General features: G+C 39.7%; 2 protein-coding genes across 4 annotated transcripts in view; both read left to right on the top strand.

The window, feature by feature from the left end:
- The window catches only part of rif1 (replication timing regulatory factor 1), a 32,493-nt gene extending 29,685 nt beyond the window's left edge, over nt 1–2,808 (top strand). For all 3 annotated transcript variants that reach the window (XM_034146494.1, XM_034146495.1, XM_034146493.1), the window contains 6 exons: nt 15–143; nt 240–326; nt 833–945; nt 1,032–1,182; nt 1,314–1,437; nt 1,975–2,808. In XM_034146494.1, the coding sequence (XP_034002385.1) occupies nt 15–143; nt 240–326; nt 833–945; nt 1,032–1,182; nt 1,314–1,437; nt 1,975–2,249 (879 nt within the window). In that variant the 3' untranslated portion in view covers nt 2,250–2,808. The remainder of the gene's footprint in view (nt 1–14; nt 144–239; nt 327–832; nt 946–1,031; nt 1,183–1,313; nt 1,438–1,974) is intronic.
- Nucleotides 2,809–5,038: 2,230 nt separating this feature from the next.
- LOC117495522 (collagen alpha-2(IX) chain-like) lies at nt 5,039–14,422 on the top strand. Its single transcript, XM_034146797.1, has 14 exons — nt 5,039–5,099; nt 8,665–8,751; nt 8,887–8,999; nt 9,191–9,232; nt 9,380–9,406; nt 9,505–9,576; nt 10,070–10,135; nt 10,660–10,686; nt 11,207–11,251; nt 11,732–11,854; nt 12,506–12,602; nt 13,154–13,263; nt 13,355–13,474; nt 14,094–14,422. The coding sequence occupies exons 2-14, from the start codon at nt 8,676–8,678 to the stop codon at nt 14,109–14,111; spliced, it is 936 nt and encodes a 311-aa protein (XP_034002688.1). The 5' UTR covers nt 5,039–5,099; nt 8,665–8,675; the 3' UTR covers nt 14,112–14,422.
- The last annotated feature ends 211 nt before the right edge of the window (nt 14,423–14,633 follow it).

Here is a 14,633-nt window from a genome sequence, read left to right as displayed (position 1 = left end):
TTTCCCATTTGCAGTCGAGGCGTGTGTCTTTTGCTAATCCGATCCAACATCAGGAAATTGCGGACGACATTGATCGTCGCAGCCCTGCGCTCAGAACCAGCTCCCCGAGAAGAAACAAAGGCAGCTGTATCCCACAGCCAAAGGTATTAATGACGCGTGCGTTTGGTTTACATCGCCTTTTATTTCTGTACCACATGAACCAAACTTCAATCCAACAACCCTCCTTCTCTTTATTCTAGTATGTCACGACTCCAACAAAGGGCCTGCTGATCCTGAGTCCCAGAAATCTGCACAGTCCAGGCTACAAGAGCTCCAAGAAATGCCTGGTATGCTGCAAAATGAAGACTTTACTTACTTGTAGCTATAATTTGGCTTACACCAACTTGTAAGATAAATATCTGGCTCTAAAAAGTGGATTTTGTGATATCCAAAACACTTTTGACAAATGTAGCCCACTAGCCGTCTGTCCTCTTAATGACATGCACTGAAGTAAAATGTGCTGATTAAACACGGGCGTGGATCTGCTTAGCCTTAAACTAAGTTACTCTAACTAAGCTTCAAGGGTTTTAGCGATTGTCATTTTAATAACATTCCCACCTGCCTCCACTAGAATGTGTTAAGTCGTAATTGACAATTGTTGTCTCGACCTGTAAACAGACTTTGATTTGGAAGATTGGTAAACTCCCCCTTTTGTTAAATTAGCTGTAAAAACAAAATGAGTGGGTCGCTGCAGAGCTGGATAATAATGTTCTGTGATGCATCATCGCAGGTGTTGGTTTACAGTTAGAAACTGTTGTCTTGATGGTAGATGCAAACTTGTTTGTTCCTCTAGATTTCCGAAATGAGCAAGGATCGTCCCGTCTCCAAAGACTGCATCTACCCTGCTCTGGTCGGCTGCTCGGCGCCAGTAGAAGCTGTGCTGCCGCAGATCTCCTCCAACATGTGGTGAGTCAAGTAAATATTTAACCTTTCTTAAATATATTGTTTTATCAGGTGCATCTGTTTGTAACTGCTTCTGTTTCTCCTCATAGGTCTCGGGGTTTCGGGCAGCTGGTTCGAGCCAGAAACATCAAAACTGTCGGCGACCTCAGCGCTCTCACTCCCACTGAAATCAAGACTTTACCAATTCGCTCCCCGAAGATCTCCAACGTCAAAAAGGCGCTAAAGAACTACGAACAACAAGTAAGCCAGGGGACTCCAAAGTTGCAAAAGCATTGATGTCACGCTGCATAAATACAAATGATACAATTTTGCAAAACAAACACATAAAGGTATATTTATTGTATTTGACCTTTTGGATTATTCTCTTCCAGCGTAAAGGACGAGGCTTTGATGAGTTGAAGAGTTTGGATGACTTGGAGATGATGACCTCTGAACTGGAGGAGACCAGTGCTCCTCAGAACCAGGATGAAGACGACAAGACCTCAGAGACGCTAGGTGTGTAAAAACTCTTTATTAAGTCGGTTTGTATTCAAAGGTAAAAGTTGGGGACTGGCTTCAGTAGCAGCTGCTGGGACTCCCAGCAGCTTCTACTGAAGCCTTCCGAGTAAATCGCCAGAACGCCGACACCTCCTCATCTCCACCGCTCCCATGTTTTCTTTTGTGTTCCCATAAGTTATTCTCTCTCCGTTGGTGTGCTGAGTTAATGCTAATGCTAATAATGCTAATGCCAGCAAATAAAATGGCGGCTTCACAAAACTTTTCCGAGTTTTACGGGGCGTGGTTTGCAATCCGCCCAGCCAATCAGAAATGGGAACCTTTTTCTCCCACGAAAGTATCTGCTCTCTAGCAGGGACTAAAAAGGGGGTGAAAAGGTTTTCATGAACTAAGTTCTAGTTCCGGATTTTTTTGGTGTGAACGCAACATTTCAAGAACTATACTGGGAAAAGTACTCCGGTGTGAAAGCGCCTATTGAGTATTTATCAGAAGGTCAAACTAATGTTTAACTTTATAAACGTCCTCTTATTTTTGCAGCTACAGCGCTGATAGACGAGCCGATTCCTGCTGACGGTCCCATGGAGGACGACTGCCCCAAAAACCTGACTCCTGACACACCTGCCGGAGAACACACACCTGCAGGACGGCTGCAGGCGGAGGTGGAGGCTCTGAGCCACAGCATGACACCACAGGAACTTAATAACTGCTCCTCTCAGCAGCTGGTCCAGATCCACGATCAGTTATCGGGCATGACGAGGAGCATCGTGGTCGAGCTGCAGACGCGAATCTGCGAAAAAGAAGACAAACGCTGACAGCAGATGTTGAAAAACACATAAAGACAGATCTATTTAAGCTTCAACAAGACTTGACGGATTTAACAAAGAAAGATTTTATGCTTGTAACTCTGAATGCCTTGTCTCATCACCTCGAATCTTCCTTACTTAAAGTGGTTTTTTTAATAAATGCTAGCAGCACTTTTTTAGTATTTGTAGATTGGGCTGTTGGATAGTTTATAAAATGTTAGGAAGCACTCCAAGGGAAGCACAGTCACACTTTTTAAGCGGTATTATTAATTTTACTAGTGTCCACATGAATGGCTTCTTGCTCCACTTAACTAATGTTTAAGTTGTGTACATATGCTACCCTCATTTACATCCATGGGCCTGTTTTTTAGGCTGTTTACAATTCAACCTATCGGTGCTCTTGTATATTTTGTAAAATGTTCTGTAATTTCAGTTGATTGTCTTTTTGCAGTTTTAAAGTCTTGAAGCAAACTTTAGATGGTAGTAGACAGTCTTCACTTCTGTCTTTTTATTGAAGCATTTAAAACTCCAAATAAAGAACTTGTGATTTTAAGTTCAATAACATTAAGCTTTTTGTTTGATTTGAGAGAATGTTTATCTAAAGACATACGGACAGTCTTGGGGAGGGATATATAAAAAAATTGAAGGTGTTGGTTGGATCTAAAAACAGACATTTTCAACATTGATTTACCAATATATTAAACTTTAAATGGGCCCTATTATGCTAACTTTCAGGTTGTATTTTGTCTATCTACTGAGACATGTTTACATGCTTGAGGGCTTGGGGATTTTAGCCTTTGCAGACCATTTGCATGCACAAAAACCTATTTAGCACAGTACAGGAAAGGGGAAAACCAAAAAGCATGATAATAGGGCCTCTTTAAAGAGTAAGGTTTATCATATTGCATTGACAGGTGTTTTGTTTAAGTGATATGATGTAGAAGTGCTCAAGAAGCATACCGAGATTACTTTCTTAGTGATTTAAATACAACTGATAGCAGACAAAATATTATTTGTTTTGTGTAAAAGTAGTCCAATATTTAAACATGTTAGGCTTTATGAGCCCAGTCGCACAAAAAAACGTGAAATAGTGACGTTGGTCGACAGGGCAAAACGTAGTATATTCACAAATAACCCTCAAGACGTGACATTGATACAATATTGTTGTCCTATTCATTTCTAATGACCAGTGTCCATGTCACGTGATCGCAAACTTTCCCAGTGAGAAAAGAAACATGGCGGACACCCAATTTATTATATTATTATAATTACAATTTAGAGGTATTCATACTTAACTTGAGTATTTCAATGGTTTGATACTTTATACTTCTACTCCACTATAATTCAGAGGTAAATTGTGTACTTTTACTCTACTACATGTATTAAATACCTTTAGTTGCTTTACAGATCTGGATGAATGATGTGAAATATAATCAACATTTAAATCAGACTTTAGTTCCACCTGGAGTAAATCCACAAGCTACCCTGCAGTATACAAAGTCATTCAAACTAGCTGCAGCTTTGAGAACACTTTAATGATCAATCATTATAAAACACATCATATATATTATTCTGAAATGGATCAATCACTACTTTTACTGTCGCTACTTTAACTATATTTTGATGATAATACTTTTCTACTTTTACTTGAGGAACATTTTGAATGCCTTGTAACAGAGTATTCCTACACTCTGGTACTTCTACTTTTACTCAAGTACAAGATCTGGGTACTTCTCCCACCTCTGAACCAGAGTAACACATAGCTGTGTGATTAAAAGGGACATTTGAAGGTCACCTATTATGCAAAATCCACTTTCTCCTGTCTGTTCTACATCAACATGTGTCCCCTCTTCTTCATGTCTCTTCTACATCAGCATGTGTCCCCTCTTCTTCATGTCTGTTCTACATCAACATGTGTCCCCTCTTCTTCATGTCTCTTCTACATCAACATGTGTCCCCTCTTCTTCATGTCTCTTCTACATCAACATGTGTCCCCTCTTCTTCATGTCTCTTCTACATCAACATGTGTCCCCTCTTCTTCATGTCTCTTCTACATCAACATGTGTCCCCTCTGTGTAAAGAGATTCTGAAAGTTTCAGGAAAAAAGATTCTCTCTCTTTTTGTCCTGATCCATTTATATAAAAACCTGTCTGAAAACGAGCTGATCAGATTTTGGCCACTTTATGATGTCATAACGATGTTTTGGCTTGTGTAACCATTAGCCAATCACCAACCAAGGTAACCCCCCCCCCCCCCCCCCCCACACCTTATCACCTGGATCTCCTCCTAGAGCACCATTGATCATGCTGCAATGATCTGTTTGGTGTTTGGATCCAAACACTTCAGAGACATGTTTTGTATATATCTGAGACCTATAATATATTGATGAAAAACAGTATAATACCAACGCAGGGCTGAATAAAACAGGAATAAAATAAGAATAAAACAAAATTCCATAGTGTCTTTTCTCCGGTTGACCCCCCTGTGAGGACAGGTCTATAGGATCTCACTGAGCAGTCTGATCAGTGTGAGGGTCTTGGCTGACAGCCTGGAGCGTAAATGGAGAGCAGTAATGATAATATAATACAATCTGACCGAAGGTGCCACTTTCTCCTTCCTCTGTTTCATCCTCTTTATGAGCGCCTGCTCTTTGGCTCGGTGTGTTAGTAATTATCTGATTATTCCTGCAGAGCTGCCAGGGCCTGCGCTGCACTTCCACAGTTTATCCAGATAAAGTCAGACTCAGCGTGCAAGCTTAGCAGAAAGAGCTGCTGGAGCTGGAGGATGACCAGGAGGAGAAACGCTCCAACAGACGGAGCTGCAGGAGGAGAGGACACAGAGCTGAGGAAACAATCTGAGGTAAGACTGCAACACACACTGAGGTAAGACTGCAACACACACTGAGGTAAGACTGCAACACACACTGAGGTAAGACTGCAACACACACTGAGGTAAGACTGCAACACACACTGAGGTAAGACGAGACTGCAACACACACTGAGGTGAGACTGCAACACACACTGAGGTAAGACGAGACTGCAACACACACTGAGGTAAGACGAGACTGCAACACACACTGAGGTAAGACGAGACTGCAACACACACTGAGGTAAGACGAGACTGCAACACACACTGAGGTAAGACTGCAACACACACTGAGGTAAGACTGCAACACACACTGAGGTAAGACTGCAACATACACTGAGGTAAGACTGTAACATACACTGAGGTAAGACTGCAACACACTCTGAGGTGAGACTGCAACAATAATAATAATAATACATTTTATTTTTATAGCGCTTTTCTCGAACCCAAAGACGCTTTACATTTGGGGAAGGGTAGACAAACAAGGACAGGACACTGCAACACACACTGAGGTAAGACTGCAACACACACTGCAACACAGCGATGCAGTGTGTGTCTGATATCTATCTATCTATCTATCTATCTATCTATCTATCTATCTCTCTATCTCTCTATCTATCTATCTATCTATCTATCTATCTATCTATCTATCTATCTATCTATCTATCTATCTATCTATCTATCTATCTATCCATCTATCTATCTATCTATCTATCTATCTATCTATCCATCTATCTATCTATCTATCTATCTATCTATCTATCTATCTATCTATCTATCTATCTATCTATCTATCTATCTATCTATCTATCTATCTATAATCTTCAGATCATTCTTTGAGTGGGTTAGCAGTTTTCCAAAAATCATGTTGATTGTAATACACATATTACACAAGTGTGTTATAAAATACTACTACACGTAGGGGCTTATTTTGTGAGTACATTTCCTTTTGGCTATCAACATGTGTTGTAAATTCAATTCCAATCAGAGAGCATGAGGAATAAAAAAAATATATCTATCGGTATATTTGAGATAAAATGAAAGTCTTGTTATGCCTTTTTTATTGCTTCAATTACATTTTCTGAAATATGCAAACTGAAAACAAGTAAAATTGCGTCTAAAGTTGTTCAAATGTGCTCCTCACTACCGCAGACTTCTACAGTATTTTACTACAATACGATACTTCATCCGTGATCTGTGTTTTGCAGAGCAGGCATTTTCACCACAAGCAAGCCAACACTGCACTGAAAGACAGAAAAATCAATGTTAAAGGATAAAGGGTCTTATTTATTACAGCATTAGTGGAACAAGTTCTAAATCTGTCTGAAAGAACTCGCTATTACACTAAAAAGCTGTATCTTATAAAGCGTGCATTCATCGGCTGCGTCTCTTCCACTCAGGGTGTTTGTGTGTTTTCTCAGAAGAAATCATTCTCAATCACAACCGGGGAGAGATACATTTAATTAGACGTGTGAATGTGGGAGTTTATACACAAGGTCGTATCAGATCTTTAGAGAAAATATAATATTTGAAACCTGCAGAAAAACATTATGTGGCCTTCATATGCTTTTTGGGGTTTTCCTCCCTTTAGTGTGTTATACAAGTTTTTGTGCATGTAAATGGTCTGCAAAGGATAAAATCCCTGTCTCTCCCACACACCCCCCTGCCTGAAACGCCTCCATTGGACTCCTTTGTTTACTTCCTGAACATAGTGAAATCACTATTTAACACCCGTGCTTCTATTGGCTGGTGCTCCAACACATTGTACTTGATAGGCTAAGGGGCGGGACATCTCTAAGCGGTTGACCAATCACAACAGAGCCTGCCAGCTAACCAATCAGAGCAGACTGGGCTCTGGTTTCCGACAGAGGGTGAAAAGAGGTGCTATGAGAAAAGTAAAGAGCTTTTGGAACATTAAAGCATGGAGACATGTCCCAGGAGAGACACTACATACTGATATACACCTGAACATCAGCAGGAGAGGACTCTTTAAAGTAGAGACACTACCTACTGATATACACCTGAACATCAGCAGGAGAGGACTCTTTAAAGTAGAGACACTACATACTGATATACACCTGAACATCAGCAGGAGAGGACTCTTTAAAGTAGAGACACTAAATACTGATATGAACCTGAACATCAGCAGGAGAGGACTCTTTAAAGTAGAGACACTACATACTGATATACACCTGAACATCAGCAGGAGAGGACTCTTTAAAGTAGAGACACTACATACTGATATACACCTGAACATCAGCAGGAGAGGACTCTTTAAAGTAGAGACACTACATACTGATATACACCTGAACATCAGCAGGAGAGGACTCTTTAAAGTAGAGACACTACATACTGATATACACCTGAACATCAGCAGGAGAGGACTCTTTAAAGTAGAGACACTACATACTGATATACACCTGAACATCAGCAGGAGAGGACTCTTTAAAGTAGAGACACTACATACTGATATACACCTGAACATCAGCAGGAGAGGACTCTTTAAAGTAGAGACACTACATACTGATATACACCTGAACATCAGCAGGAGAGGACTCTTTAAAGTAGAGACACTATATACTGATATGAACCTGAACATCAGCAGGAGAGGACTCTTTAAAGTAGAGACACTACATACTGATATACACCTGAACATCAGCAGGAGAGGACTCTTTAAAGTATAGACACTACATACTGATATACACCTGAACATCAGCAGGAGAGGACTCTTTAAAGTAGAGACACTACATACTGATATGAACCTGAACATCAGCAGGAGAGGACTCTTTAAAGTAGAGATACTACATACTGATATGAACCTGAACATCAGCAGGAGAGGACTCTTTAAAGTAGAGACACTACATACTGATATACACCTGAACATCAGCAGGAGAGGACTCTTTAAAGTACAGACACTACATACTGATATACACCTGAACATCAGCAGGAGAGGACTCTTTAAAGTAGAGACACTACATACTGATATGAACCTGAACATCAGCAGGAGAGGACTCTTTAAAGTAGAGACACTACATACTGATATACACCTGAACATCAGCAGGAGAGGACTCTTTAAAGTAGAGACACTAAATACTGATATGAACCTGAACATCAGCAGGAGAGAACTCTTTAAAGTAGAGACACTACATACTGATATACACCTGAACATCAGCAGGAGAGGACTCTTTAAAGTAGAGACACTACATACTGATATACACCTGAACATCAGCAGGAGAGGACTCTTTAAAGTAGAGACACTACATACTGATATACACCTGAACATCAGCAGGAGAGGACTCTTTAAAGTAGAGACACTAAGTACTGATATACACCTGAACATCAGCAGGAGAGGACTCTTTAAAGTAGAGACACTACATACTGATATACACCTGAACATCAGCAGAGTGGGGCAACACAAAACAGTAACTTGAGAACAGGAGAACATGAGAACATTATGGATGGAGCTGGCAGGGCTTGAGAGGACATGGTGTCAGGACTCAGTGAGGATATGTCCGTGTGTGTGATGTTTCATATTTTTCACATCTGCTTGTTGTTGCAGGAATAGAAGCGATGCTGACTCAGCTGGTTTTAGGATGGACTGCCTTGCTCAGTGGCCTCCAGCCAGCTGCTGCCTCCATCACAACCAGTGAGTGAAACATGTGCATGATCACATATTTCCAGTGTATAAACAAAGGAGTACTGACAGAGCAGTCACATGATAACGCACATTGTCAAATTGTATCAGTCTTAGGTTTATTATTTTTTAAATGTGTGTCTGTAGGGTTACTGTCTAACAGAGGCAGCAGGGGGTCCGCTCCAAAATGCCAAATCTTCATCTCTCCTCCACCTCCTCCACCGGTGTTTCCTACAGTCAAACGACAAGAAGAGCTGATGGTGACGACACACACGCACGCACGCACGCACGCACGCGTGCGCACACACACACACACACACACACACACACACACACACACACACACACACACACACACACACACACACACACACACACACACACACACACACACACACACACACACACACAATTGCATTGTCTGAATAAGGGTGTGTCTCTCTCTCTTCAGGTAGATATAACAGAACTCATCACAGGACCAAAAGGAGCCAAGGTAGGACAGACCTCAGTTATTAATACCACAAAACAAGAAATGTGTTATTTAACCAACTGCATGTGTCATTTTAAGTAGTAGTCTGTCCCGTTTTCTTCACACTTTATATTTCACATAATGACACTTTAATGGTGTCTATGTTTGAAGGGCTGCAGAGGACCCAGAGGACGGAAGGTACAGTGAAACACACTCAGAACCACAAACACAAATGATTGTGAAACTGTGGAAACTTGAAGCTCTTCCTCTGATACACACGACTTTGTGTGTTTTAGGGTCCACCTGGTGTGAGGGGTCCAGAGGCAGAACATGGAGTACAAGGAGCCATCGGTCAGCCGGGTCCAAAGGTCACAGAAATAACATCAATGTCTTTCAAACTGTCCTCTGTCATGCGCTTATATACTGTACAGTGTTCTCGCATCTAAAATCTCAAATATGTGATATAACCTCTGTTTTATAACGTTATTGGCCTGGGAGGCATGTCTAGGGATCCAGATAATCTGCATGGTTTTACGAAGTTCCTTATAGAAAATATCTGCGAAAACAGGTAGGGGTAAATCGTTTTATCTTTGGTCAAATTGTATATTAATGCAAGCAGCACCTTATGCTTATCACATTAGAACATTGGGGACAATTTATTTTACTCTAACTTTTTCTTTAACAAAGTGGCTTAATGCAATATATGTCAACAACATCAAAGGATCCATCCTTGACAAATCTGATAAATAAAGTCCTCCACATCTTTTGACACCATTCTAATCATATTGAGGACTGTTGCAAAAATACTGTATATTTATTTAGTTGACTTTCCTTTATGATTGTTATGTTGTGTTTCCACAGGGAGAGAAGGGTAACAGAGGCTGGAGAGGTCTGTACGGAGACATAGGAACTCCTGGGATGATAAAGGTACCGTCACTCAGCTCCTGACTCATAAACATTGATCATATGCCGCCTGTTTTAATTTATATCACATGACGTTATGCAAACTAAGGCAAGATTCAGTATTGACTGGACCTATTATCTGTATGTATAAGATGTTACCGTACACACGTTAAGACACTGAAATGAATTTTAGATTGCCAAATGGACCCTTTACCTGGTGCATGTCGCTTCATCAAATCAGTTGACTTATAACTGCATTCAAAAGGCATGCCAAACCTACATACATCTAGGCAAGGCAAGGCAAGGCAAGTTTATTTATATAGCACCTTTCAACACAAAGTGCTTTACAAAAAATGAAAGAAAATGGCATTTAAAATCAGTAATTAAAAAACACATCTACATAAAAATGCTTTTAAAACATTATTTTAAAGCAAGTCACCATGGGTAACCTCTGCTGTGAGGAGCAGACGAAATACACCTGAGTGCATTCTGATACGCAATATAATGTTTGTGGTAAAAATGATTAATATTAGTATTTATATTCACAGGGCAGTAAGGGGGGTAAAGGATTCAGGGTAAGTGACAGTTTTACAGCGTGTCTTTTTTCTGTTATTTTATTAAATAAGTAAACAGCACTTCAATTTATTGTTATACTATGTGACTTTTTTTATTTATTTATTATTCACAAGTGATTCTTTGACCCTTTGTCTCTTTCATTTTTTATGTTCATTTGGAAAGTTCTTTAAATTCCCTGATTGTCAAAATGAGCAATAATACATATGTTTTCTTAGCTTTACCTTGTTTTATGGACTTTAAACACATTTTTATTTTTTACATTTGTTATATTTTTATGTATTTGTACTGCTATGTTTGTAATTATCTTTTTCTTAATGTTTTATGTGAGCGACTGCGGATGGAAAGTAGCTCAAAGCTAAATCCGGCATATTTACACTTGGCACATTTCATGTTTTAAGTGTTCATTACTGTGCAATGTCCCTGCCAAATAAATGGATAAATAAACATTTAGTGGCATTTCTTGAGAAAACCACTTATTTTCATGATTCATTTCTCATCATCTTAATTGCTCTCCATCAGGGTGAGAAAGGTGTGAGAGCAAAAAGAGGACCCGCTGGAGAGATGGTGAGGAAAACCTGTCTTTTATTTGCTGCTGCTGAAAATTGTGACGTCAATAAATGAATTCATGAAACATTTGGATGACTTCCTCTTCAGGGTGAGCCGGGCCGCCCTGCAGCGTCAGGAGAGAAGGTAGGACAAACATAAACTACATACAATCCCAAATGTATAAAGAAAGTGTAATTCGACAGTATGAAGAAGTTGACTTGTGATTGTGTTCTGGTTTTATGTTTCAGTATTTGTAAGCAACTGTGACTGAAAGAATATCGCTTTTATTTTACATTTTATAGTTATTTCATTTTTATTTCAAGAAGGGGCAGGTCAAATAAGATGTTCTTCTCCCTGCTCCTTTCCACCATGCGCTATAAAAAAATAAAAAAACAGTATGAGTGTACATGTTTTGTTTTAAAATAACTGCCATGTGTGGAATAAACAAATACATACATTACATTAATGTGAGTCCAGCTGTGAAGGCATGCTGTTTAGCGCTTTATACATACATTTGACTTACTTGCTGTTCTGTTGCAGGGCGACCCGGGCCAGAGGGGGGGGGCAGCGCCGAGGGGGGAGCCGGGACCCCGAGGAGACCCGGGAGCCAGGGGACCCTCGGTGGGTGGAGGCATACACACACATATTAGTATATATTCACATTGAAGGCTGAAGAGAAGCAGCGGTTTATGAACACACTCATCCGGCCAGTTTGTCTTCTGTAACTCAGTTTTGCTCTAGTTTATTGGCATTATTTAAAGATTTGCTAATTGAGGATTGGTCATACCTTCTTCCATGATACTGGAGCGACACAGCTGAAGTCTCTGATTTAAGTCTGCCTAAGTATGGACGACGATTCCACTTTTTACTGTCTAATAAAATAACGCAACCTCATGTATCAGCCAATACTGATCTAATACATATTTTGTGTTCCTCTCTTACACGAATCATATTTTAATAATACATTTGTATGGATGCAGTTTTCTGTGTGAAACAAATATTGTATTTCCCTAAAGGCAGAAATGCAAAGCCCACAACCCATGAATGCAACACTACTGCTTGTTTTTATTGACTTTTAGCCGCAATTTTGATGAGTCAACATCCAAGGTGATTCATTTTGTGCCAACTTTTACGTCTATGTATACATCTATGTAGTTTAACAAATAATTTATAATTCCAGTTCAAAGTACGGAGCTTTGCTAATCCCTACTAACGAGCTACCTGTTTTGTCACACATTTTTGACATTGACTGAAATAAATGCTTGTCTTTAGGGGCTGAAGGGATCCAGTGGATCTTCAGGACGGCTCGGTCATCCCGGTTCTGCAGGACGGTCCGGGCTGACTGGAGATCCTGGACTACCTGGACAAGGTGAGGGACAGCGGGATCAAAAATATTACTCTGAATTGATCTATGATACTTTGCCACAGGTTCACAATACCAATACAAATCATAATATATAAAAAAAAGGATCATTAGACTTAATTAAGCAGATCACATTACACGTAGGGGTCATTCATTAGAAATTGTATAACACAAGTGAGTAATGTGAGCACAATGACATTTGTGTTTTTTGTGAATAAGTATAAAATAGTCCAGTATTTCACCAAAAATAAACACAGATCAGAGCAGGAAACATATCGGTTGTTGATGATTTTATAAGCCCTTGTCTTGATAAACAATGTCTCTTAATTTTAGTAAAGGTAAGGTAAGGATTGGTTAGATGTTGCATTCAGGGACAAATGCTTTACACTAAACACCTGGTTTGCTTGTAAAGAATGAAAACACAAATATAAGGAAGAGATTAGTGAGCAAGAACAAAAAAATACAGTTAAAAGAAAAAACTTAAATAATAAATGTTTGATTATTATTCTATGGTGTTATTCAGATCAGCTCTTGTTATTTGATCTGTTGTGTTGCAGTGTACGTCCTGCCGGGCCTGCAGGGAGACGCAGGAGAGGGAGGAGCTGCAGCAACATGCAACTGTTCAGAGGGAGAGAGACCTAAACCATCGATAGACAAGGTCCAGACGGTCAGTGACACGCGCGCACGCACGCACGCACGCACGCACACACACACGCACGCACACACACTCTTGCTGAATTCTTGCTGTGTGTGTTCAGATCTTCCTGGCGGACGGAGAGAGGCAGATGAGGAGGCTGAGGGGGAAGAACGTGATGGTTCTGAGGACCGACAGGAACGCTCTGTTCATCTACTCTGACTCCCAGTGGGTCAACGTACTGGTAAATACTGCTGGAGATCAATAAAGACACTGAGATATAACTCCAGAACATCACTAAGGTTACAGAAATAAGTGGGTATCTTCCCATTAACTAGGTTGAGTCGCCGTTTTAGTAATAAACCCCTGTGCCTCACTAGTGACAATGGTGTTATGTAAACAAACTGGTATTTAAAATTCATAAAAATCAATAATTAATATGTCGTAGTTGTTATCATGACATGGAAATAATACTAATACCTAACATTTTCCTAGCAGTTTTGGGAAGACTTTGTGTATGGTGTATGGGTTATTCTGATTATTTGACACAGTATACTATGATTTTTTTCACATTTTCGACATACTTTACTGTGGCTTTAAGACTAAACTATGACCTTTTTAAAATATTTTCCACATACGCATGACTTGTTCATACTTTCAAAGAAACTGTAAATAATGGATATGTTTTTTTTTTTAAAGTGATCCTTAAGGTTTACCCAATTGTACAAGTGGAGCTGGAGGTGGAGTGGACACTGACCTTAACGTGTTCAGAATGAGAGATGGTGTTTAATTTAATGAGTTTATTATATTCACCCTCATCAACTCTTCCTGTTCTGTCTCATGCTGCTTCCTGATTGGACCAGGAGGATTCCAGACACTGAGCCCTCTCCATCAACACCCGCTGAAGGGCCCTTGAGCGAAAACCTAAACCCAAACACTTCCAGGTGTAGACATGTATCATTTAGTGAATGTAAAGGTTAATGACCATTTGCCGATGTTTGAATAAAGGTTTGCCTGTCCTCTGTACATCTCCTTAAGAATGTATTGTAAATATATATTGCAGTAGGCTCTAACTCTAACATTTCTTATTATTATTTACACATGCATGTGTTTAAACAATGTTTTTCTATAGTGTTTCTCTTTTGGAACACTAACAACTTAACAATGTTTTCCGTTGTAATGTATAATTTCTCTGAATAGTTTTATGAATCGAGAAAGCTTTTCTAAAAAGATATCACCCATTATATGCTGCTGCATTGATCTCACAGAAGGAAAACTAAAGTTCAGATTACTGTCTCTTGGATTAATAATAAACTGTCATAATATTAGGTCTTCTGTTATATCGTCTCCATTTGTCTTTCAGGGATGTATCAATATAATGTGTATGTGTGTGTGTGTGTGTG

The sequence above is a fragment of the Trematomus bernacchii genome, unplaced genomic scaffold, assembly GCF_902827165.1.
Source record: "Trematomus bernacchii unplaced genomic scaffold, fTreBer1.1, whole genome shotgun sequence".
NCBI classification, from domain to species: Eukaryota; Metazoa; Chordata; class Actinopteri; order Perciformes; family Nototheniidae; genus Trematomus; species Trematomus bernacchii.
The sequence above is the reverse complement of the archived record's forward strand: the minus strand, read 5'-3'. Positions and strand labels throughout refer to the sequence as shown.